A 26,773-nucleotide genomic window follows, 5' to 3' on the forward strand; every position below is an offset into this window, starting at 1 on the left:
AGTTCATTTAAATCTCATTTGTCAAGTGTAAGGCAAAATGAGCATGGAGACTCTATACCGAAGCCGATCCAAATGTGGTCAATGATATTGTCCATTCATGTCTTCCAGACACTGATCGACAGCAGAAAAACTAGTTGTCTTTCTCTCTCGCTACAACTGCTGTCAATCTGGCCTCTGCTTTCTCCTCCTAGGCCAGGGACTGAACCTGGGGCCAATCCTGATCAACAGGAGAAGTTCACTTATCCAAAGTCTTTAAACTTTATGGAGCATGGGTAACATTTTTGATTTAATTAAAGATATGTGTTATTGCTTATTTTAGGTTAATACTGATTACCATAACATTCCAAAACATTAATTTCCTGTTCTGTTTTGCAGTGAATATTTACATATGTAATCGTATAGCCAGGTTCCAAGAAAGTAATTTGTTTAATTTAGTTTAGAGATACAGCGTGGAAACGGCGCCATCGACCCGCCAAGTCCCTGCCGACCAGTGACCCTATACACAAGCACTGTCCTACAGACTAGGGACAATTTACAATTTTTACCAAAGCCAAATTAACCCCCTGAATGTCTTTGGAGAGTGGGAGGAAACCGGAGCTCCCAGGGAAAACCCATGCAGTCACAGGGAGAACGTACAAACTCCGTACAGAAAGCACTCACAGTCAGGATGGAACCTGGGTCTGTGGCACTGTAAGGCAGCGACTCTACTGCTCCGCCACTGTGCCGCCCCAGGAGTAACTGTATCGTGTCTCATCTCAATAATGTGGCCAGTTCTTGGACACTTGCCAAATCCTGTCTCTTTGTTGAAACATAATTCTGAAAATTATAGCTATGACACAAAGAACCTCAGGGACTGGTTTATATCTCTGATTTTAATTGCTCCAGTACAAGGAGTCCTGTCTTTAACCCACAGGCCCCAAAAGTTAGCAATTCCCTCCCAAATAATTTTCCCTTTCTTCTCCTCTTCCCTCTTTTAAGATGTTTCTTGGTTCAAGTTCACATTTATTGTCACATGCACCAATTAAGGTACAGTGATATTTGAGTTGCCATACAGCCATACAAGTAAAAAGAACACAATACATGATAGAGTTTAACATAAACATCCATCACAGTGGAATCAGCATTCCTCACTGTGATGGAAACATAGAAACAGAAAATAGGTGCAGGAGTAGGCCATTCGGCCCTTCGAGCCTGCACCGCCGGCTCGAAGGCGATAAAGTTCAGTCGATCTTCCTCCTTTGTTCACCCATGGTCGAGCCTTGAACCCTCTGCAGTCGCCGCTACAGACGGCCCGATGTACAAGCCCTCTCGTCGGGATGATCGAAACTCTGTCGGCGGGACGGATCAGAACACACTCCGCGGCTTGGAGTTCCCGAATCGGCCGCTTCTTACCGGAGACCGCGGCTTCACGATGTTAAAGACCACGGGCCAGTGGTCGGAGCATTTTTTCTGGCGATCCCCGGCAAGGGATCCCAGGCTCCGCGATGGTAAGTCCACGCCCGGGGGTAGAAGCTCCGAAGACCGCTGCAGTCAGCAGACCCCCGCGGATAGAGCTCCAACACCGGCAACCCTCGGCAAAGGATCCCAGACTCCGCGATGGTAAGTCCGCACCGCGCCTGCTGCTGAAGCTCTGGGCCGATCTCCGGTCTGGAAAGGCCACACCAAACCAGTTGTTAGGCCAGGAGGGGGGGCGAAGATGCGTCAAGGAGAAAAGTCGCATCTCCGTTGAGGTAAGTGACTGAAAACGGTTTCCCCCTATTCCCCACCACCACCCCTCACATAAAACATACCGAGAAACATTAAATCATACATTTAGACGCACTAAAAATAACCAAAAAAATCGAAAGGACAGACGGGCTGCTGGCGAGGCCAACGTCTCATGCTAAGTATTTTTCTATCTGCCCTAATATTGCTTGGGCACCTTGCTTTCAGCTGGATATACTACAGTAGATGTTATGCTTTCAATAAAAGATAGACCCAAAATGCTGGAGTAACTTAGCGAGTCCAAGTTATGCTTTCAACAACATTTAAGCGGTCTGAGAATCTTCACACCGTTAATCCAAAGACACGTAGGAGGGACGGCTAATAAGTGAGACTGATGAGCAGAACAACCTCCAGTCCACTTTACAAAACAAAATCAATAAAAACAATGCACTTTTCTTTTTCCTTGCATTCAATTTAGTTTATGCTTTCATATTCCTCACCTCTGTTTGATGAGGAGTGGCTCAGTGGCACAATGGTAGAGCTGCTGCCTCACAGCACCAGAGACTTAGGTTCGATCCTGAATGTGGGTGTTGTCTGCGCGGAGTTTATACGTTTTCCCTGAGCCCGGTGAGTTTCCTCCGAGTGCTCTGGTTTCCTCCCACATTCCAAAGGTTTGTAGGTTAATTGGCTTCTGTAAAGATTGGTCTTACTGTGTAGAATATAGAACTAGTGTATGAATGATCAATGGTCAGCGTGGACTGAGTGGGGCAAAGGGCCTGTTTCATCGCTGTAGCTCTAGACTAAACTAAACTATTCTGCTACCTCTTTAATAAGGTAAATACAGTATTAGAAAGACAATTTCAACTTTTCCGTGTCATTTCTCCAATCTTTATTTTCCTGTATAGAAGTCCAGACTAATCCATATCAACCTCGGCTTGCCTTCAGCTTAGTTTGCCAACCCTCTAGAGTTACCCTGAACTTTTCAGGATTTGAAGATTAATTTCCAGAAGAATGTTGTGAATGATTCAAGTTTAGTTAGTTTTAGTTTAGTTTAGACATACAGGCCATTTGGCCCACCTTCGACTGGCGATCCCTGCACACTAATACTATCCTGCATACACTAGGGACAATTAACTATTTTACCAAGCCAATTAATCTACAAACCTTTCTTTGGAGCATGGGAGGAAACTGGTGCACCCAGAGAAAAGCCACGCAGGTCACGGGGAGAACGTACAAAGGTGATTCATAAACTTCTGTATATCTCCCATTTATCCACTATGTTAGAATAAGAATACTCGCGGCAACGTGAGGTGCAGACATAGGTTGATTTGCAGCAGGAGTCGGTGTGTTTATTTGTCATATCACGCTGCCTTGGCAAGGCCACCAGCATAATTAAGGACGTCTCATCCCGGACACTCCCTCTTATCAGAGAAGGTTCACCAGACTGATTCCTGAGATGTCAGGACTTTCATATGAAGAAAGACTGTATAGACTCGGCTTGTACTCGCTAGAATTTAGAAGATTGAGGTGGGATCTTATAGAAAATTACAAAATTCTTAAGGGGTTGGACAGGCTAGATGCAGGAAGATTGTTCCCGATGTTGGGGAAGTCCAGAACAAGGGATCACAGTTTAAGGATGAGGGGAAGTCTTTTAGGACCAAGATGAGAAAAAAAAATTTTCACACAGAGAGTGGTGAATCTGTGGAATTCTCTGCCACAGAAAGTAGATGAGGCCAGTTCATTGGCTATATTTAAGAGGGAGTTAGATGTGTCCCTTGTGGTTAGAGGAATCAGGGGGTATGGAGAGAAGGCAGGTACAGGATACTGAGTTGGATGATCAGCCATGATCATATTCGAAAGCTCGAAGGGCTAAATGGCCTACTCCTGCACCTATTTTCTATGTTTCTATGTAATCTGGGAGAATATTCTCCCAGATTCTACCACTTCTCCACCCAGTCACAGTTAATTTACAGTGTTGTAGTTCATGGGATATATGCAATATACAAGTTGGGTTCCTACCCAGGCATTCTGGCTGCCTCACGTGGCTGCTGGTGATTTAAACAAATCCTAAATTTATTAAGCTAGATTGCACAATTTGTAAACTGAGTTTTTTTTTGAATATTTAATACGTATCTGCCACTTCTAGGAGCAAAATTAACTCAATTTTTATTTCCCCTGTAGCCCATATGGATTCCTTTAAATAATTCCTGTCTCGACCCGCATGCAGTTCCCATTACTCGAGGTGTTCACCGGGTGTCAGGATAGTGAGGAAATATTCCACTTTGCCTGCAAGTTGAAATCAGCTTTTAGTCTGGTGCAAATGGTGCAATCTGGGTCCAGATTAACCCAGAGAATTCTGTACGCAGAGACAGGCTGCAAACTGTCAGTGAGAGAAGCTGAACATCCCCCCAGTACTTCGCAACTAATTTGATGCACGACAGCTGCTTTCCTTTTCGGTAAAAGCTTTGGCATTCCCTTCATTAGATTGAAAGGCAGGTGTACTTGATGGCAGCTTTCTGAGCCCTATCACAACCAGCATACACACTCCATCCAGATTTTGACAGGGATTGTTCAACATGTACAATTATAGCAGGTGATTTCATACTCAGAATTCAATCCGTTTTGGGGGATAATCACATTTAGATTTAAGATCTGGATGGATGTCTGCAGCAGAAAAAAAGTTCAAAACTGTGCAATCTAGTTTAATGAGTTTAGGATTTTAAAAATATATAATTTTAAATGAGAATAAAGATTTTTACTTATTCACTTCATCAGATTCAAATCAACAAATGCCTGCAGTAAGTGAGGCCTATTTTTAAACCTTAATGTGGTGCAGTGTGGTGCTGGTGTTGCATTTCCCACTTCCACAGCTGTCACCAGTCCTGTCTGAGTGTGTGAGAGGAGCACGTTCATGTACTTTGTCGCTTATTCCCACTGTCCTGAATAAAGCCACCAATGTTAATCAGTCTGAAAACATTATTGATGCCATTGAGAACAAACATTCTGAATAGGGTGCAAGGTAAAGGGGCCAAGTTCTCCTCTTACTGCATAGAAAAGTATGAAAACAGATCGAGAGTGTCTTGGTCTTCAGTTATCCTCAGTATTTCTATGTAGCACCAGTAAGGTGACAGACAAAAGTAAGTTGAACCTCAAATTGTTGCTGGATAAGTATGAGAGGAATTTTACCTTTGGGCAACAGCGTTAAACAAGGGACGATAAAATGTCCTATTGGACAATTAACAGTTACTCACTGGTTTCCTGACCAATCTTTATTCTTCAATTAACAATTAAAACATAATACCATGTAAAAAGGATGCTGGTTTACACCCCGAAGATAGATCACAAAAAGCTAGAGTAACTCAGCGGGTCAGGCAGCATCTCTGGAAAAAAGTAATAGGTGACGTTTCAGGTCGAGACCCTTCTTCAAACTGATGATGAAGGATCTCGACCCGAAATGTCACCTACAGTATTCCTTCTCAAAACATAATACCTTGCAGCTTGTGGAATTTTATAGACCCCAAATTGGCTGCTGTGTTTCTGTACATTACAACAATGGCTACACTTTAAAAGAAAATGCCACACTGGCTGATTTTTTTGGGGCGTCCTGCAAAATAATTCAACTTCTTTCTTGAAGTTATCCTTGAAGCCTTGATCATCAAGTCTGTTAAAATGTGCTAAATTATCACATTAGTTTTCTTTGCATTCTCTGGAACTCAAATATACTTTGAAACCCAATGCTCACTGCCAATGCCAAATGTACTACTAATGAGTTACCTAATGCTTCCATTACACACGACAAGACTGTAGCCTATAGTTGATGGAGGATGACTGGCGCATAATTCAATTTATACTAATTCCACCACCATCGTATACTTCCATTGCCGTTGCTACTGTTCTACGAGGAATAGCCTGTGCAAACTTGTTAAAACACCAGATAGTGTTGGGACTGCATTCTTTTTTGATGGATGGACAGCTATTGCAAAATTAAAATACATGATGGTTTATTTAAATATATGATGTTAAGATTAATGCAATGTTTTTGGTTTTCTATATTTCTATGTTGTTTTATTCAGGGGCTTTGCTGTCTAATTCTTAACAGCAATAAATATACTGCAAAATATTATGACTCTAAATGCTCACTAAAGGTACAGGTAAAATTGACTTCATTTATCCTGTAAAATCAATAAACTCATTTTATAATTCAATAATAATAGCAATAAACAACATATGAATAACATGAGATATCCTCATCCAAGTATATCCTCATCCATCTGCAATCTCCGCCATAAAATTTTACAAACTATCTCATTACGATGCTTGCATTTTTAAATTCTGCACTCTGTAACAGTAATTCAGCTGTAACAATCTATTTTCCTAAGATAGAGACAAAAATCTGGAGTAACTCAGCAGGTTGCACAGCAATGGACATGTCCATCATTAGTTTAAACTAACATCTGCAGTTTCTTCCTACACAACCTATTTTCCGCTCTATTTGTCTTCTCTTTTGCACTACCCAGTGTACTTACTATGGTCTGCCTGGATAGGATGCATATCGGCATCCTATACGATAATAAACTAATACCAATACAAAAATGGCCAATGTAATATTTTTTCTATTTGTAACAAATAAAGACCATTAGGCAACATTTAATAAAACCTTTGAGGTTTTAATTACATTGAAGCATTGGCCAAGAAAACAAACCCTCCCCTCTATTTCCTCAGAAGACTCAAGGGGCTGTCCCACTGCGGCAACCTAATTGGCGAGTTTAGAAGAGTTTGAAAAAGTGTCATGTTGAAGACCTCCTTCGATTATTTTGAAGACCTCCTTTGACCTCCTTCAACTATGTTGAAGACTAGCTTTGACTTGCTTCGACTAGCTTCAGGAAAATTGGACACCGAATATTGGAGATTGAAGACGACCTCCTTCGATCTCCCTTCGACTGTGTTGAAGACTATCTACGACTATCTTCAACTACCTTTGATTACCTTCGAATACCCTCGATTACCTACGAATAACATGCCGACCTACTACGAACTACTTCGACTAAACCTACGAGTAAAAAAAAATAGGGATTTATTTTCCATGGCGACCTTTTTTTTTACTCGCAGGCATTCTTTAGCATGTTGAAAAATATGCCGCGACCTAGCTGAGGCCTCGAGTACGCAGGGACTACTCTCGAGCATGAAGGAGAGTTACAAAGACTTCCTAGGACCTCGCGTCGACCATGCTGCGAGTATGAGTCAAATCAAACTCTTCAAAACTCGCCAATTAGGTCGCCGCAGTGGGACAGGCCCTTAAGGAAGTTTGGCATGCCTCCACCAGATTCAGGAACAGCTACATCCCCACTATTATCGGTGTAGTCCACTCATAAACTAAGGGATCAATCCCGATCATCCAACCTACCTCATTGTCACTCTCGTACTTTTAAAAATCTGCACATTTGTTTGTAACTGTAACAATATAATGCTGCAACGCTATATTCTGCACTCTGGTATTTTTTCTCTGTGCAATACCTGTTGTACTCGTATATGACTTGAATGTAGTCATGTATAGTATGACTGGCTGTGTGGTTCGCAAACAAGGTTTTTCCACTATATCTCAGTATACAGGACAATTTAAAAAAACAATACCAATCCCAAATACATTTGTTTGAAATTGTTTGATCTATTCAATGAACTCCCTAATTAACATCCCAGGTGACCAGAAGCAATTAAAAAAAATGATTGGGAGTTGAAAGTTAGAAAGATCAAACATTTGAAATCATTGAAAATACCAATTCATAAAGTTATAAATTATATATTATAACTTGAAAAAACTTGCATAACTTTGCTGCTGGCCATTTGAACAATAAAAAAGAAACATGCTTCCGGGAATAGGTAATTCAACATCTTGAAACTGGTTTAATATACAATCAGCTGATCTGCACCATCTTTATATTACACTAGTTCCAGAGAGCAGTGTGAACTACTATCTACCTCTTTGGTGACCCGTGGACTATCCTGAATCGGACTTTGCAAGCTTCACCTTGCACTAAATGTTATTCCTTTATCATGCATTTATACACTATAAATGGATTGATTGTGATCATGTATTGTCTTTCTGTTGACTGGTTAGCACGCAACAAAAGCTTTTCACTGTACCTTGGTACACATGAAGGTACGTTGTTTTATTCATGATCCCTGCAAGCATGGAGCAAGTGACTGATGCATCGGTCATCTCTTTCATTTCCCTTCTCACTGACTGCCCATTATCTTAACAGTTGCTCCTATACTGATGGGTTCATTTCATGGTGTTGTGATAGACAGACACCAGGTTCCTGTTCCCTCATAAGATCCTAATCGCATATGAACTAAGCTCAGCTGCAGGTTCAGTGACCATGGCATGTGGAATGTCTGTCGTACACACAAAAGTGCTGTGAGCCACTTCCTTGTTCTAGGTCACTGACAATGCTGGGCAGATTGCTTTCACAAGTCTACCGTGACAAAAAAAGGACCAACGCTGGAATGCCGGCTCCAAAACATGGTGTCAATCAGAGCTTGCATTGCAAAGTATCAAAGTGCATGAGACTGGTACGTTTAACAGAGTGGGATGATTCTGGCATTGATCTTGGGGATTTGTCTGTCGATTCACCTTTTACTTCTCTTCCCCATTAATAAATGAAACCACTTTAAGGTGGCACAGCAGTAGAGTTGCTGCCTCTCAGAACTAGAGACCCAAGTTCGATCCTGACTATGGGTGCTGTCTGTATGGAATTAGTAGATTCTCCCCGTGAAAGACGTATGGGTTTGTAGGTTTATTGGCTTTGGTTAAGATTGTAAATTGTCCCTTGCTCTTAAGATAGTGCTTGTGTACGGGGATCTCTGGTAAGTGCGGACACGGTGGGCCAAAGGGCCTGTTTCCGCACTGTATCTCTAAACTAAACTTATAGCAACATAAATTTGCATAAATATTGAAAGAAACTATTTTGTAAGGATAATTTACATCATAAATCTGATGTCCGGCTAACAAAAAGCCCAAAAGGAACCCAAAGCAGTATCACTGGAGAACATATGATAGGTGACATTTTGGGTTGGGACCCTTTTACAGTGACCCCCCCAACCTGTCTTCTAGTCTCTCTAGACCTTTTTATTTCTAACTCCCAGCTTAGAAAATGTTCTCCAAAGATGCTGCTTGACCTTCTGAGTTACTCCAGCACTTTGTGTCTTTTTTTGTAAACCGGCATCTGTAATTCTCTATGAAATGAACCCATCAGTTTAGCTGCTGCAATAATGTGGAGATAATGGGCAACCAGTGAGAAGGGAAATTAAAGCAACTACTGATGCAAGTATTGACCATGCTATTTAAGCAAGTATTCTCCATGTACATGTACACGCATATGTAGATGGAGAGGAAAGGTTTAGAGGGATATGGGGCAAAAGCGGGCAGGTGGATGGGGTATCTTGGTCGGCATGTGCAAGTTGGGTTGGGTTGGCTCAATAACTCTATGAGAAGCCACGAACAAGTCACAGGTAAGACTGTGGAAATTACAACTAGCCACATGTCCAATATTAATAGGAAAGACCTGACATTCACTGCATCGAATAAACTTATTTAACTTAGGTAAAGTACAGTTATATTTAGTTTACATCTACCATTACTCAACAAGGAGATAACACTCTCAACCAAACATGGCCTGCTCCTTCCCTTATCTTCCAGCAAAACATCAAATAATGAAACTTCACATGTATACCCTGCATAATTGAATACGATGATCACATGACCAACAACAGTCCCAGTTACTTCGTTTGATGCAGGAAGATTGTTCCCGATGTTGGGGAAGTCCAGAACAAGGGGTCACAGTTTAAGGATAAAGGGGAAATCTTTTAGGACCTAGATGAGGAAAACATTTTTCACACAGAGAGTGGTGAATCTCCGGAATTCTCTGCCACAGAAGGTAGTTGAGGCCAGTTCATTGGCTATATTTAAGAGGGTGTTAGATGTGGCCCGTGTGGCTAAAGGGATCCAGGAGTATGGAGAGAAGGCAGGTACAGGATACTGAGTTGGATGATCAGCCATGATCATATTGAATGGCGGTGCAGGCTCGAAGGGCCGAATGGCCTACTCCTGCACCTATTTTCTATGTTTCTATGTTTCAATGTTTTTTCTTTTATTAATCATCAATACAGTTATTTACATTTGCTTCCTAATTAGACATATCCCGAGGTTGTGTATTGGACAACACCGCATGCAAGTGTAGTGGTTAAACTCACAGTGTGGTAAACTACAGGCCTGGACTAACAATTCATAACATTTTGTTCAAATCCCACCTTGGCAGCAGGGAAATAACCTGGAATTTAACCCAAAATTATTCTCACTGATGATGACCATGAATAGCTCTAAATCAAAGTAGAGTACTGGATTCCCATAAATACCCCTTGTAGCTTACATGTCTCTTCGTCATTTAGTCTACGCAGTAAAGTATGGATGGACATTTATGCTGTCATTGCCAGCAATGTCTATACTCCATGAATGAATAAAAACTTTCCTGAACTGATTATAACGATTAAAGTAATTGGAAAATTCTATATTTACACTTAGCTAATAATAAAGCAAATGTGAAAATGTTTACACAAATTGGAACAGAAGATAAATATCAAAACAACTGTATCAATACAATAAAATGGATTCATCACTTCGAGGATGACATATTCATGCCAAGCTTGTTTCATAAATAACTACAAGAAGGTGATAATTCAGTTTCATTCTCTACAGATGCTGCCTGAACTGCAGATAATTTCAGTTTTCTCCGTTTCTACCCCAGCATACGTCACAAGTGCCACACCAAACAAAGGTTAGCACCAAGCCATAAAGTGGCCCAATATCTAAGAGTAACATCACCTTGAACACAAAATTCATTTAACATAAATAATTAATATCAACATAAATTAAGGAAAAAAATGCTGCCACACACTCTGCCACATAGGCATTATCTGTGGAAAGAGAAACAGAGATAGTTCAGATCAGCCATGATCATATTGAATGGCGATGCTGCCTCGAAGGGCCGAATGGCCTACTCTAGCACCCATTTTTCTATGTTTCTAGGTCGGGATGTTTTATGAAGAGGTCACCAACCTGAAACATTAACTCTGTTCCTCTTTCCTCAGAACCTTTTGATTTCATAGCATACATTTTCTTCCGGTTCATATTCTTAACGTATTATTTTTATGAAGTATGAAAGTTGATATTCCAGGATATGTTGTAAAATAAAACGGCACAAGGGCGTCGCTGGTAGAGTGGATGTGGAGAGGATGTTTCCACTGCTGGGAGAGTCTAGGACCAGAGGTCGTTGCCTCAGAATAAAAGGACGTTCCTTTAAGAAGGAGATGAGGAGAAATTTATTTAGTCAGAGGGTGGCGAATCAGTGAAATTCATTGCCATAGAAGGCTGCGGAGGCAAAGTCATTTAATATTTTTAAGGCAGAGATAGAAAGATTATTGATTAGTATGGGTGTCCGACAGTGGCGGACTGGGTCAAAAAATATTGGTTGCCAGGAGACAAAGGGGGCCCACTTCATCAGGGGCCCACTTTATATAGGGGGCCCACTTCATCAGGGGTCCACTTGCCATCGGGCAAGCTGACACCCTGGCCAGTCTGCCACTGGTGTCTGAGATTATGGGGAGAAGGCAGGAGAATGAAGTTAAGAGGGAAAGGTAGATGAGCCATGATTGAATGGCGGAGTAGACTTGATGGGCCAAATGGACTAACTCTGCCCTTATCACATGAACTTATGAGCTGCTGTCACACAGTGATAGAGACCCAGGTTCAATCCCGACTCCGGGGCTGTCTGTGTGGAGTTTGCCCGTTATCCCTGTAACTGCATGGGTTTTCTCCGGGTGATTGGATTTCCTCTCACATTCCAAAGATGTGCAGGTTTGTAAGCTAATTGGCCTGTAAATTCCCCCTAGTATTTAGGGAGTGTATGTGAATGTGGGTTAACATGGAACTAGTGTGAGAGAGTGATCAATGTCCGGCATGGACTTGGTGGGCCAAAGGACTTGTTTCCATGCTGTATCTCTAAACTAAACTAGACGAACTGAATATTTAACATGTTATTACTTCAATCATTGTAAACTAATGGGGTGTGAGATTGCAACCTTCACGTGGTCCACCCTGTTTCGACTAATGCAATCAACCCGACGTGAACAAACAAAAGATCAAATAGAACATGTTAACCTACAACTTTAGGCTGTGCACTCCATACGCAAGAAAAAATTGTAAACTAATCAACCACAAAACTCACTCACAGCCAAGATCTAATGACCCCCCGCTGGCATCAGATGAATAGAGGATTATGTTCACAGGTGATGCCATCGTGCCTATGATCTAAACAATAAACCACTTGGGCATCAATTTATCAAGGTGGAGTAGGATAGTAGTCTGCCAGTATTTGCAAAACCCTGCCTCCCCACTTTAAGCAGTTCCAGAAGAGGCAACAATAAATTAAGTAAACATTATAATTTTTTCCTTAATCATTTTGTGCTGTTCACTTACACCAATTTCAAAAGAGCCTGTGAAATAATCCAGATTTGCCTGCAGAAACCAGACGTTTTGTAATCCAAGGCTGTCGCATCTGTCTTTGGCACGTTCTAAGGATTCTTCTTTGTTTTCCACTAAAATTACCTGGAACGCAAATCAAATTTAACAGTAAGAGAACAGAAAATGCTAGGAAGGTTTAGAGGGCAGCATGTGTGGACAGTCAAACAGTGTTAACATTCAAGTCAGTTTAGTTTAGACATAGCATGGAAACAGGCCCTTCAGCCCACTGTGTCACACTGACCATAAATCACCTATTCACACTATTCTATGTTATTCCATTTTCACATCGACACCCTGCGCGCTAGGGGCTATTTTACAGAGGCCGATTAACCTGCAAGCCTGCTTGCCTTTGGGATGTGGTAGGAAACCGGAGCACCCGGGGGAAACCTATGCGGTCCCAGGGAGACAGCACAAACTTCACACAGACAACATCCGAGGTCAGGATTGACCGTGGGTCTCTGGTGCTGTGAGGCAGCTGCTCTACCAGCTGAGCCTCTGTGATCTGATGACCTTTTATCAGAAGGCCTGAACTATAGGAAACGGTTGAGCAGGATAGGTCTTTATCCTTGGAGGATCAGGTTGAGAGGTGATTGTACAGAGATGTATCCAATAACAAGGGTAATAGATAGTTAATTATAAATTAAGTTAAAATAAATTATACTGAAGAAGTAAATGGAGTTAAATTTCTGTGCTGCAAAAACAAAAGTGGTGCCTTAAGCAAATTTGAGATAAACTTGCTGCTTCCTAACATTCAATTTCACTCTATTACAATCAAAAATGAGTATTAGGGAATACTGGAAATCTAAAATAAAAATTAAATTGCTGGAAATACTCAGCAAGTCAGGCAGCATCTGTAGAGAGAAAACAACGATCATTTCAGGTCAGGAACCCTCAGTCAAAGGAAGGGTGTTTGTTTTTACATGTTAACATTGTTTTGCTTTCCACAGATACTGTCTAACCTGCTGAATATTTGCAGCATTTTCTGTTTATATTTCAAATGTTGTGGGGAGTTGCTTCATTGAAATAAACAGCTTGGACATTTTCTAAATGATACATTCAAAGCAGGGGTAAGACTAGAAAGCAATAGAATAACCTGCATGCAATCTAGGTTTAGTATTGTGGAAGAACATCACGTTGATCATTCACTGTGGGGGGTCTGGGAGATTTACAGTGAAATAATGGCCATGGAAACATACAATACTTATTGCCATATTACTAAGAAATAGGCCACGAACACTCATTTACAGAGTGTCACATAAACACTGTGAACAAAAAGCAAACAGCTGGCATTTATTAAAGTTCTGCCTCCTGTGTTACATTCACTTTTTGATGGTGCAAGATCAAGGAAGCTGACATTTGTAACTACTATAGAACTAAATAAATAAAGCCATTCCAGATTAAATTATTTTTAACTTCAAATGCTGAATCACAGCATGTTCCCAAATGCTTCAAAGGGCAAAAAATACAGTTCCCAGGATATATGGCTCCAATCCCCAAACTCTTCCTCTTCTTTTATATATTGCATTACCAGTTGAAAATTTTCAAATCCAGTACCACTCTGCAGAAGTGAGCATAACATGAAATATAAGCTGCCTCATATCCCACTGCATACCACTGTAACTATTTATTTTCACATGTCATTGAGTTGTGGCTTCCGAAAAACAAATTACGTTATGTAGTGTGATTCCAAAACACAAACAATCCTGAAATCTAAACAGATTAAAAAAACTATTTAATCTTTGGCTTGTTGAGCTGGAGGCTTTAGTCACAGGCCAGTTTCTTGAATTACGCATTGAACTTTTGTGTTTAAGAAGGAACTGCAGATGCTGGAAAATCGAAGGTACACAAAAAAATGCTGGAGAAACTCAGCGGGTGCAGTAGCACCCGCTGAGTTTCTCCAGCATTTATTTGTGTACATTACGCACTGAACTGTCAGCTTTTGGGTGATTTTACTGCCCTTTGTAAGTTTTTTTTGTCAGCATTTCTGAGTTTTGTAAGCTAGAAAGCATGCAGGAAACTGTGAGCTTGATGGATTTTAAGATCAAGCTGTGGAGTCAGCTGCAGGTATCATACACTAAATCTCTTCCTGATGATGCGGGATGGAACACAGAAGGAGAAAGATGATTGTTACTTGAGATTTTGATGAAAGAGACCAGCATACATATTTGGCCCAAAGCCTAACATATGAAAGATGGTGAGCAGGTTGAAAAGAAAATGTTGACAGAACTTCACAATGCAGTTTTAGCTGCTTCAGGCTAACCTGTGTGCGTGGGCCTGTACTGATTTTTTGCTATATGCATATGTTAGTCCTTGACGGGTACTGATCTCCCCACCTTCGAAGGTATCTTACAGGAGGCACTGCCTCAAAATGGCAGCTACAATCAAGGACTCACACCATCCTGGTCACAGTCTCATTTCACTCCTACCATCAGGAAGAAGGTATAGGAGGCTGAAAACTGTAACATCCAGGTTCAGGAAGAGTCAAGTGCATTATTGTCATATGTTCCAAACAGAACAAAGAGATTCTTACTTCCAGCAGCACAACAGAATATGTAAACATAGTACTGTAAACAATATAATAAATTAGAAAAAATAGTTCAGTGTATACAAGTTCATAGCGATAGAAGCAGAATTAGGCCACTTGGCCCATCAATTCATGGCTAATCTATCTTCCCTTTGAACCCCATTCTCCTGCCTTCTACCCATAACCCCTGACACCCATAGTGATCAGGAATCTACCTATCTCTGCCTTAAAAATATCCATTGACTCGGCATCCACAGCCTTCTGTGGCAATAACATCTACAGATTCACAACCCTCTGACTAAAGGCACACACACACACACACACACACACACACACACACACACACACACACACACACACACACACACACACACACACACACACACCAACAACAACAACAACAAACAAACAATAATAGTGCAAACAATCAAACAACTTCTTCCCAACAACCACAAGGCCATGAATGTTACGAAGTCCAACTAAACTCCAAACTACAAACTGCCTTGGTCGCCCTAGGGACTTTGGGCTTTGTTTTGTTTTTTTGCACAATATATTTTTTTAATTTATTGAGCATTTTTTAATGTTTATTTATTGCATTATCTATTGAGTACTGTGTTTACTAACCTGTTGTGCTGCTGCAAGTAAAGAATTTCAATGTTCTGGTACCTATGACAATAAAACACTCTTGACTCCCTTGACATGCCATCATAGAGTTCTCATCCTGAGTTGCAAAATTCATTCTGGACTAAGCAGAATAATTGGAACAATTTTAAAACCACGTACCTGACACGATGACAAGGTGTGAGCTAGGACTATCCCAAGGTGCCCCTGCAAACACAGAACACACAGCTGAGTTAATCACTTCAAGACCCGACATGCATACACCGGCGAAGGCAGACATCTTTATTTACCTTCCTGCCAGATGAACTCTTGGGAACTCAGGCTTAACCAGATATGGAACTTAAAACTTCCACTCTCAGAAATCGTGACATCAAAATGATCATGTTTATGATTAACAGAGAGACACAACAGGCTGCAGGTGCTGAAATCTGAGATCTGAGCTGCTGGGAGAACTCAGCGGATCAGGCAACATCTGTGGGGAATCAGCCGAGAATGAAGAGGGATAAAGCGGGACGGGGAGGCGCTGCAAACGATGGGGGGACCCGGCGGGGGGTCATGGGAGGGGGGCCACGAGAACGATGGGGGACTTGGCGGGGAGGGCGCGCCTGCTGCCACGTGCGGCGGCAGGCAGTAGATGACACAGTTTGGTGAACTTTTGTAACTGTCGGCGCCAGAAACGTGGCGACACTTGTGTACTTCCAGGGAGAGGTCTGCTATATGATTTTAACAGGTTGTATGCATAACAAAGCATTTCACTGTACCTAGGTACATGTGACAATAAAGTATCAATTAAATCATTGGAGACAGAGGATCAGTCAATGTCAGGATGCTGTATTGCTTTGAAATTCATCTGTTTTGAATCTGCTGTCAAACTGGAATCATCAACTACAAATGAAGGCACTAATTTATTATTTAAAATAAAGATTACGGGATGTATTTCTCCACAATTAATAAACTTCAAGTAAAGTGTATTCCAACATACCACACTATTCTAAGACATAGAGGATGGCACAGTGGCACAGCTGGTAGAGCTGCTGACTCACAGCACCAGACACCCGGGTTTGATTCTGACCTCGAGTGTTGTTTGTGTGGAATTTGAACGTTCTCCCTGTGACTGCGCGGGTTTCCTACGGGTGCTCCATTTTCCTCCCACATCCTAAAGTTGTGCGGGTTTGTGGGTTAATTGACCTCTGTAAATTGCCCCTAGTGTGTAGGGAGTGGATGTGAACGGGGGATTACATAGAACTAGTGTGAATAAGTGGTCAATGGCCGGCATGGACTCTGTGGGTCGAAGGGCCTGTTTCCACGCTGTATCTCGAAATACAAAACAAAAATCCGACAACTTCACTACCTATGAACTTATATAACTGTAGATAAATCCTTTCTGCAGGAGATCACACTCAGTGCTGTGATCATAGTCCACAGCTCAATCACATCATGGCTGATCGGTTCCATGACTCCACTTATCTTTGCTCCAGATTCCTTGGTAAATTTATCAGATTTAAAATAAAATTATTTATGCTTTTAAACTACGGGGCTTTTGGCATGAACGTACATGCTTGAAAACCACTATGTCACCCAAACCACCAAAAAATTATCAGAGTTTTTCATATGTATTTCTATATGCTTTTTAAGACAAAACTTTCAACATAATCTTATCTGACTACTATACTATGGACAAAACATTCAAATGTAATGCACAAAATATATAACCATGAACATAATAATTAAAATAAATGAACTTAAAATATAACGCCTTTTAAAATCTCTGGTTGCTAATTTTCAGCCAGCAAACGACTCCTGCTGTAAAGTAGCAAATGGCTGCAGCTAACTTGCACATAGCAAGCTCCCAGTATGTTAACAACCTGATCATCTATTTCGGAGATGTTGATTGAATAATAAAACGCAAAGTGATGCAGGATGGTTTTGATGTCCACCCATGAACCCAGGGTGTTAGTTAAATATCTTAGTGGACAAGGTGGGGTTGAATAGCTTGTTTCCATGCTGCATAACTCTATGAATCAATGCAACTTAAAGTTAGCAAAGATTTTTAAATTGCCTACCCCGCCACTGCAGAAATCAACAATCGTATCACCAGGCTTGGCCAATTTTGTCACAATGGAGATTATGTTGTCCAACTGTTGCTGCTTCCTCACAGCACGTTCAGGGGAGAGCATTCCTGTAAGAACAAGTAAATGGCAAAATAAAAATCTATCAATGTAAAAATCAGACATACTTTCAGTCAGCAGGTGCCATATATTTTCTGCTTTGCAGTCACTGTTGTAACGTACAGATAGGCTGATAAACGAGAGTTGGCTTTGTACTTTCCAGTCGGTTAAACTTTCAATCACAGCAAGGAACGTATTTAAGGCTTGGCAACAAATAGTTTCAAGGAAACCTCTTGCATAATAAAAATTTGGATAATCAATTTCAACATTTGAGCCACTTTAAAAAAAATGTATATTCATATTTAATGACTTGCAAAATCAAATCAAATATTTTACAGATATCCATCCCCATAATTTCATGAAATGAAAAATAAAATTTTGTGACGTTAAATTAAATTGAATTAAATTAAATTAAATTGATTTGATTTATGCATTTGTGCCACTTCTGGCATTAGATCATGATGGATCCATACCTCAGCTCCATCAACCTGCTTTTCTTCACAGCTCGAGATACTCAGATTTAGATCAGTTTATTGCCATGTAGACTAATCTGAATCTGTCATATACACCAGGTTGCAATGAAATTCCTTGTTCACACAATGTTCACAGAGTAAACAGTATGCATACAGTAATGATGAATAAATACAATGAATGCAAAACAGACAAATAGTGCAATATTGTAGTACAATCCAAAGTAGTGCAAAAAATATGAAGGCCAATGACAGAATAACCAAATGAGGTAAAATTAAGAGTAAGAGTATGTGGCAGCACCTCTGAGAAGGGAGTGTGAAAGAGCTGACTGGTTCAGGAGTCTGATAGCAGTGGGGAAGAAGCAGTTCTTAAGTCTGGAAGTGGGCCTCTGTATTTTCTCCTAGAAAGTAGGCACGTAAGGAGAATGGCCAGGGTGACAAGCACCCTTGATTATACTGCCAGCCTTCCGAATGCAATGTGACTTAAGATTCCATCTACACCTCACGCTGCCTCGGCAAGGCCACCAGCATAATCAAGGCCACTAGCATAATCAAACCACTCCCTCTTCTCCCCTCTCCCATCAGGCAAGAGGTGCAGACGTGTGAAAACGCACACCTCCAGATTCAGGGACAGTTTTTTCCAGCTGAACCATCCTCTCACAAATAAGAGATAAGTCCTGACCTACCATCTACTTAATTGGAGGCCCTCGAACTGTGTTTAAATTGACTTTTCTGTACTTTGTCTTGCACTAAACGTTATTCCCTTTATCCTAGAGCAACACACGGTAGTCTTTCTGCTGACTGGTAAGCAAGGACCCAAAAAAGCTTTTCACTCTACCTCGGTACACGTGACCATGAACTAAACTCTGAACTGGATGCAAACGGGTGATGAGCCTGCCATGGACCACTCTACAGGTTGAGGCGGTCAACAGCAGAGCAACTGCATACCAGGCTGTGATGCATCCCGTCAGAATATTGTAGAAGTTCAAGTGAATCCCCATGGACATGTCAAATGTACTGAGACATCCTAAAAAAGTAAACATGCTGATGTGCCTCTTTGATCACTGCATCAGTGTGCAGGGACTTGTTTAGGTTGCCAGTGATATGGGCACTGGGAATATGAAACTGTCAACTATTTTTACAGCAGCTTAGATGGTGAGCATAGAGTTATGTTCAATTCTTCATAACCTCCAACCTTCCCCCGCCCCCACCACACCCTTCACCGTTTGATGGTCAGCATATTTGCTATATCAACCTGCAATTTTATGAAGTGATTTTTTTCAATGCTTTAATAAGAGAATAAACAATGCACGTGACTCAGTACTGTTGGTGACAAGTGGATTGTGGCTTTTAATGCGATCATATTTTCCTCGCTGTGTAGATTTTCATGCTGAAATACTGATGTGGATACAGACATTAATCTAGAATATGTCTTCTTAACTTTCAAGTCAACGCACCAAAACTTCTTATATGAATTATTGCAACTCACACTTTACAACATTCCACTGGAGTGGAGTGATCTCCACCCACCAATATTTTCCACACTCCACCAACCCCCGTCCCTGCCAACACCAGTCTAATGATCTTGCCTCGACCCTGGTATTTTGGCATGATTTATTTTTACATTGATTCCACCTGGAAGAGACTGGAGTCTCTTTCGCATATGTATAACTCTGTGGAAGAATTATTCTGCAGTTAGAGCTCACTTGAAATGCACTGATTTGTTGATTTATTGAGTTCAATAACACAGTCCTTGTTCAGTAACTTGCCTCACATGCGCACAATCTAAGATATGATGGGGTGAAAGTGATAATATAGAGTTGGAAGGGACATGCAAACAAAATAAGAATGAGCGGTCACCCAGTCATTAAATGACATTTGTCCCTTTCCAAATGTTGAGACCTCCAAAATGTAACTTCACCCACATGGTGAAGGGATAGGACAGGGGCGAGAGGAGTGGGGGTGGAGTGGGGGCGGGGGGGGGGGGAGGGGTGACGGTGAAGCGGAACAAGGAGGAGGGGAAACTTTCAGGTAGTAAAGATTTTACCTTAACAAAATTAACTTATCTTCGATGTGCCTGCCTGGCAGTGTGAAGCAAACTGGTTCCTTGAGCAACAGTTAATTTCACCATGAAAGGTACTGATGCATCTGTTGTTTACAGGTCCACTACCGATTTTCCGGCACCCTTGATTCCAGAGCCTTTCTGGATTATCCATTTCTCCAGACCATCAGAGGTCACGGCCTCCGTGAGTAGTCATACGGTACCGGTGAGGAGTTGAGATACCAATCCACAAAGTCAGCCTTGGAAGTAAGCTATGGGAACAGATCTGCCAGCTCCGGCTGGGCCGGACTTCCAGATCCCTGGCCACAGGGGGAAAATTCCACCCACCGATCGGCTGCAGAAGTCCTGATGAGGTCAAGATCAGACACCTCACCCGGCCTTTTCGGGGGGGATTTTAAGTGCACTCTTGTAATTTTGGCTGGATTAAAGGAGGCGCCAGACCACTAGTTACCGGAAAATCAATGGTGGACTGCATATGTTAAAGTTCCACTATCAACCTTACATTATATATTGTTCCACATCAAGAACAACTTGTATTTATAAAGCACTTTAAACTCAGTGACAAGATGCATTATTTTTTGACAGGAATATTAGCAAATGAAATTTGACACCAAACTACTTCAGTTGAAAATCCAAAATAAATACTAATGCAGGAAATCTGGAAAGAAAAACTGAAAATGCCAGAAACACTCATAAGGTCAGGCAGCATCTGCATAAAATAAAGCAAAATTACTTGTTTCAAGTCAAAAATCTGTCATCAGAACTGGAAACAGAAACTACTGAATGTGAACAGCTCTGATGAACAATCTTTGACATGAAACATTAACTCTGTTTCCCGGCAGATCTGTTTGACCTGCTAAGTGTTTCCAGCATTTTCTGCTTTTAGTTTAAGTATTTATTTTGACTCCCAAGCAAATATTTGCCTAGCGAGAGATTGGAATTAAGGAGTGAGATGCAATAAAGAGGCAGAAAATATTTTTGCATGTTATCTTGACATGAGTAAGTTGGATTATTGTCATTGTACAGTGTTCTGGAGATGTGTCCTGTTCTTGGTTTGTAATACCTATCATATTCTGGGCAAAGAAGTAACATGTGTATAGTTTTAGTTTTAGTTTAGTTTATTCTCACGTGTACCGAGTGAAAGTTTTGCTTGCGTGCCCACCAGTCAGCGGAAAGACAATACATGATTATAATCAAGTCATTCACAGTGTACAGATACATGATAAAGGAATTAGCGTGAATAACGTTCCGATCAAATATAGACCATGTCTCCAATGAGGTAGATGGTAGCTCAGGACTGCTCTCTAGTTGTTAGTAAGATGGTTCAGTTGCCTGATCCAGTGTAGTATAGTGTATAGTACTACACAGAACACTTACTTATATACATGTACTAGACCAAGTGCAGACCCGTTGGGTATGTTCCCCCAACGTGCGGTTGTGGGGGGGGAGGCGGCATGCAGCGTCACACACACTAACTATCCCCCCCCCCCCCCGCACTCACGCTAATTACCCCCCTTGATATTATATTAATATTATTAATTTTCTCCTTTTACCCCATAACCACTAACAGCTGTGGTGACATTTGTTCAGTGTCATTCAGAGCTCTGATTGAGGCACACCACTTGCAGAGACTGATTGAGGCACACCACTTCCTGGTTTTATAGTCCCTCCCCCTCCCTCCAGCAGGGGCAGCAGAGAGAATGGGGAATTTTGTAAAAACATTAATATCTCTGACATTTTCCATCGACGGGAAAAATGCTCGGCACACATGCGGCGGAGGGGGGCTCTGAGCGAGGTGGCCAAAAATGACGGCCGTAGGTGGCGGCGTTCTCTCGGAAATCGCAGCACAGATGGCCAAAACCGGTCAAGAACAGACTTTTAGTAATATAGATTACCGAGTGTATAGGTTGGCATAGACTATAGACAATAGACAATAGATGCAGGAGTAGGCCATTCGGCCCTTCGAGCCAGCACCGCCATTCAATGTGATCATAGATGATCATCCCCAATCAGTACCCCGTTCCTGCCTTCTCCTTAGGCAACCAATTGTTCTTATGCAGTTCTTTGGGATTGAGGATGACACTTCCACCCTGGTTCAGTGGTAAAAAGGCCAATATGGGAATCATAGGCTCTTCCACAGACTGTAGGTAGTTTGTGAGGTGGTCCTCTCATTCCGCCACGTGCATGACCTCCCCACGCTTTGAGATTTTCAATGCCATCCTGAAAGCTCCTTCTCCAGGTTGAGAAATCTTGGGCCTGATGTTCCCAGGAGTCAGCGAGGATTTTGCATTTCTTCAAGGAAGTTTCAAGCACATCCTTGAATCTTCTTCTCCGTCTAATAATCGTCTCCCATGAAAGTGCTTGAAATAGGGAGACTGTTTCGGTAGTTTGATGTCAGGCATGCGAGTGACATGGTCAGTCCCACGTAGCCAGATGACTAGAAAGCAGTATGTGTAGGAAGGAACCCCAGATGCCGGTTTAAACCGAAGATAGAAACAAAAAGCTGGAGTAACGCAGCGGGACTCAGCCTGGTTTGGCAACTCGACGGAATGAAGAAGATTGCAAGTCTTGACTACATTTAATTTTAGTTTTAGAGATACAGCGCGGAAACAGGCCCTTCGGCCCACCAAGACCACACAGCCCTCTCTTGACTTCTTGACTTTGGACTTCTTGAGTACTGCAGCTTCAATACTGTGGATTTAGGTTGCGAGAGGATTCTAATCAGTGATTTTGAAGATCGTAGCAAAATGCTTTAATTGTTTAAATGTCTGAAGAAGGGATTCGACCCGAAACTTTGCCTATTTCCTTCCCTCACCCGCTGAGTTTCTCCAGCATTTTTGTCTACCTTTGATTTTCCAGCATCTGCAGTTCCTTCTTAAACATTAAATATTTAAAACTTGTTTTGGTTGAAATGCTGAGACAAAGGGACACATTTTCCTACAATTAGCACTTAAGGTAAAGACTGAAAATAGTTGTGACTATTTATTGTGTTTTGCTTCTGAAACTTGGAATAAGTAAGCAATAAGCATCCTGTATCTATCTGCACATTCTGTTCACATTATCCAGGGCACGTTTCAATTCCAAAATTTATAGCCATAATCAGGAATAAGAACTTATCTAAAAATGCCAGATTAGCTCCTTCCCTTTCATGTTTGACTAAGTATTGGGATCAAATTTAGTCTTCACCGTCTCTCTATCCCTGCTATCATTGTAAGGTGTTGTGTTTCTGAGCTGTCAAGAGCGAATCTAGGTGTGACTGTCGTCAATGAGCTCCAGTTACTCTGATGCCCTGTACTGTGAACTGTTGTCAAACCATAATGAGAGGTTTACATTTCTTCCTGCTTTTTAAAGGCTTGGCTGAGAGATTTAGGTCTGATGCAATTAATTATTTTCTTTATCAAGCCTATTGATAACACAGAAGAACAGGAGCTCAACGCAGACACAATAATGTATACAACATCAGGTTCATTGATGTTGATTTTCCAGTCACAAACACTATATAGTCATTAATAAAATTTGCATAAAGAAGCATTTTAGTTTAGTTTAGTGATACAGCGCGGAAACAGGCCCTTCGGCCCACCGAGTCCTCACCACCAGCAATCCCCGCACATTAACACCATCCTACGCACACTAGGGACAATTTACACTTACACCAAGCCAATTATCCTACAAACCTGTACGTCTTTGGAATGTGGGAGGGAACCGAAGATCTCGGTGAAAACCCACGCAGTCACAGGGAGAACATACAGGCAGCACCGGTAGTCAGGAATGAACTTGAGTTTCTGGTGCTGTCAGGCAGGAACTCTACCACTGCGTTACATTTGTGAACATTGTCAGTGTTATACCATTGGCCAAAAAAGACAGAAGGTGCTGGAATAACTCAGATGGTCAGGCAGTGTCACTGAAGAACATATCTAAATGACATTTTGGGTCAGAGCCCTTCTTCAGACTCCTTACACTATTGGCACCATAGTCTATCTTTATCTGCATTAGAAGGGAAACACTGTGGTTAAGCCTTTAGGTTTAGTTTTCGTTTAATTCAGAGATGTAGCCTGGAAACAGGTCCTTCAGCACACCAAATCCACGTCGACCAATAATCACTATCCTACACCATAGGGACAATTTTATAGACGCCAATTAACCTACAAACTGGCACGTCTTTGGAATGTGGGAGGAAACCGGAGCACCGACAAGAAGGATGTACCAGGGCATCTCAGGCATGTCGTGATCATGACCATGTTCAAGGTGACAAGCAAACTATGGTGATGACAGAGGAGTTTCACTGCTGTCTGCCGCATAGAGTCAGCTTCAGCATACTTCTCAATTGATGCTTCCCGGTGCCAAGCAGCTGCTCCATGGATAACATCCATTCAGAGGTACAATTGGCATGATCAACATTGTGTTACAACTTCAAAAAGGATGCAGGAAGCAGAACCAGGAAGCCTGCATGGCCCTCTTTGACCTCACAAAAGCCTTTGACTCCATTACATGGGAGGGATTGCGGAACGCCCTCCTCAAATTTGGCTGCCCAAGAATTATAGAGCAGGACGATGAAATTACGTACTGTGAAACCTGTCCCATTGGTTTCAATTTGGCCGAGAAGAAAATGTGTAGAGTTTAATTTATTGTCATATGTACGGCGAAAAGCTTTTCTTGCTAGCTAACCAGTCAGCGGAAAAACAATACATGATTACAATTGAACCGTCGACAGTGTACAGATACATGATAAAGGGAATAAAGGGCCTGTTCCACTTACGCGACTTTTTCGGCGACTGCCGGCACCCGTCATAGGTCGCTGAAAATTTTCAACATGTTGAAAATTCAGCGGCAACCAGAAAGACGCTACGACTCTTTGGGTGACTAGGAGACTACTCAAGACCATACAGGCGACACCCTGGCGACATGTCGCGGGGTGAAGCCTGTATGGTCATGAGTAGTCCCCAACAAGTCGTACCTTGTTCTGGTCTCCACTGAATTTTCAACATTTTGAATATTTTTGGCGACCTGTAACGACCTATTAACGTGAATAACGTTTAGTGCAAGATAATGCCAGTAAAGTTTGATCAAAGATGGTCGTATTTCATATTTCATTGTCTTCCATTCTCCATGCTCTAACAGAACGTTGAACTCGATAAATAAATAAAATAAAACAATACAAGAGAGGAAGCTATGATCAAGCTAAAGCCTGCATTACGTACCAGCTGTAAAAGATTCAAAGAACCAAGTGTTATTATTGGTATTCTGTCCAAAATGTATTCCTCAGTCAACATAAAATCAGATTGGTCTGGTATTTGGTAATTGACACATTGAGTTGGGAGATTGCAACCTTCCCATGGTCCACCCTTTTTCGACTAAGGCAATCAACCCGACGTGCACAAACAAGATCAAATAGAACAAGTTGACCTACATACGCACGAAGAAGAAGAATGACACATTGCTGGAAAACCAAATAGTACCACAAATCCTACCTTACAACTATAGACTTAACAAAGCACTCCATTGCCTGCAAAGCTGTTTGTGACACTCTGAAATGCTCATGAGAGGCCCTTTGTAAATGGAACTATTATTTATCTTTAATAGCACTTTTTACTATTTTATGAAACCGGCACCTCTGACAGTTTAACAATCCCTCAGCACTGCATTAGGATGTCAACTGACATTTTTGGTGCCCGTGGGACAAGAAAACATAACCCATGAAGCAATTGTGCTTACAACTGAGCCTCTGACGAGCGAAGTAAGTCTTTTTTTATCTCAGCAGAATGGCCATAAAGTTTTCATTTCAGCATACAATGCTTAAATGCTTCTGCAATCTATAAAATCCCAAAGGGCTTCACAGACAAATAGTTTTTGAAGTGTTCCTCGATTGTTTTCCCTGGAACACCGGATAATGAGGGGAGTCCGGAATCAGGCCCTTCGGCCCACTGAGTCGATACCGACCAGCAACCCCCACACATTAACATTACCCTGCACACACTAGGGACAATTTTTACAAATTTTATACCAAGCCAATTAACCTACAAACCTGTACGTCTTCAAAGTGTGGGAGGAAACCGAAGATCTTGGAGAAAACCTACGCAGTCACAGGGTGAACGAATAAACCCCATACAGAGAGCACCCGTAGTCGGCATCAAATCCGTGACTCTGGCGCTGAAAGCGCTGTCAGGCAGCAACTCTACTGCTGTGCCACCGTGCCACTCTATGAGTGCCACCATAGCAATCTGTGGATTTTTGCATACTCATTTGGACTTCAATTTATTAATTAGACCCATGCATTTACCTCAGAGATGAAGCAACATTCCATCTCTCCAGGACCATGAATCTTTGAATAGCTTTCTCAAGTAACAGACAATGGAAGTATGGCTTTTGTTTAATTTTAAGCAAAGGTAGATATATACATCGTAAGCAAGGGGTAAAAAGTGAGGTGTCGATAATCAAATCAGCCAACATTAAGTGTAAAGTTGGCTGAAAACATGACTGGCTTACTCCTGCTTGGATATTTAGTCTGAGAGAGTGAGCCATTTGACCATTTTGCTGGAAACATAAAGAAGATGTGACCGGAAGTCACCTTGCCTGGATCGCGTTGTGAAGGGAGGTGTGGAAGCAGACATTTTAATAACTTTAACAACTACGCAAGCAGACAGGGAATGG

General features: G+C 41.6%; 1 protein-coding gene across 1 annotated transcript in view; it reads right to left on the reverse strand.

Annotated features, from left to right (window-relative positions):
* The window catches only part of gstcd (glutathione S-transferase C-terminal domain containing), a 188,916-nt gene that overhangs the window by 19,382 nt on the left and 142,761 nt on the right, over nt 1–26,773 (reverse strand). Inside the window, exons 6-8 of the mRNA XM_033022145.1 lie at nt 17,489–17,604; nt 15,588–15,632; nt 12,236–12,364 (exon numbers count right to left, since the gene is read on the reverse strand). Of these exons, the coding sequence (XP_032878036.1) occupies nt 12,236–12,364; nt 15,588–15,632; nt 17,489–17,604 (290 nt within the window). The remainder of the gene's footprint in view (nt 1–12,235; nt 12,365–15,587; nt 15,633–17,488; nt 17,605–26,773) is intronic.

This window comes from Amblyraja radiata, chromosome 1 (genome assembly GCF_010909765.2).
Source record: "Amblyraja radiata isolate CabotCenter1 chromosome 1, sAmbRad1.1.pri, whole genome shotgun sequence".
NCBI lineage: Eukaryota > Metazoa > Chordata > Chondrichthyes > Rajiformes > Rajidae > Amblyraja > Amblyraja radiata.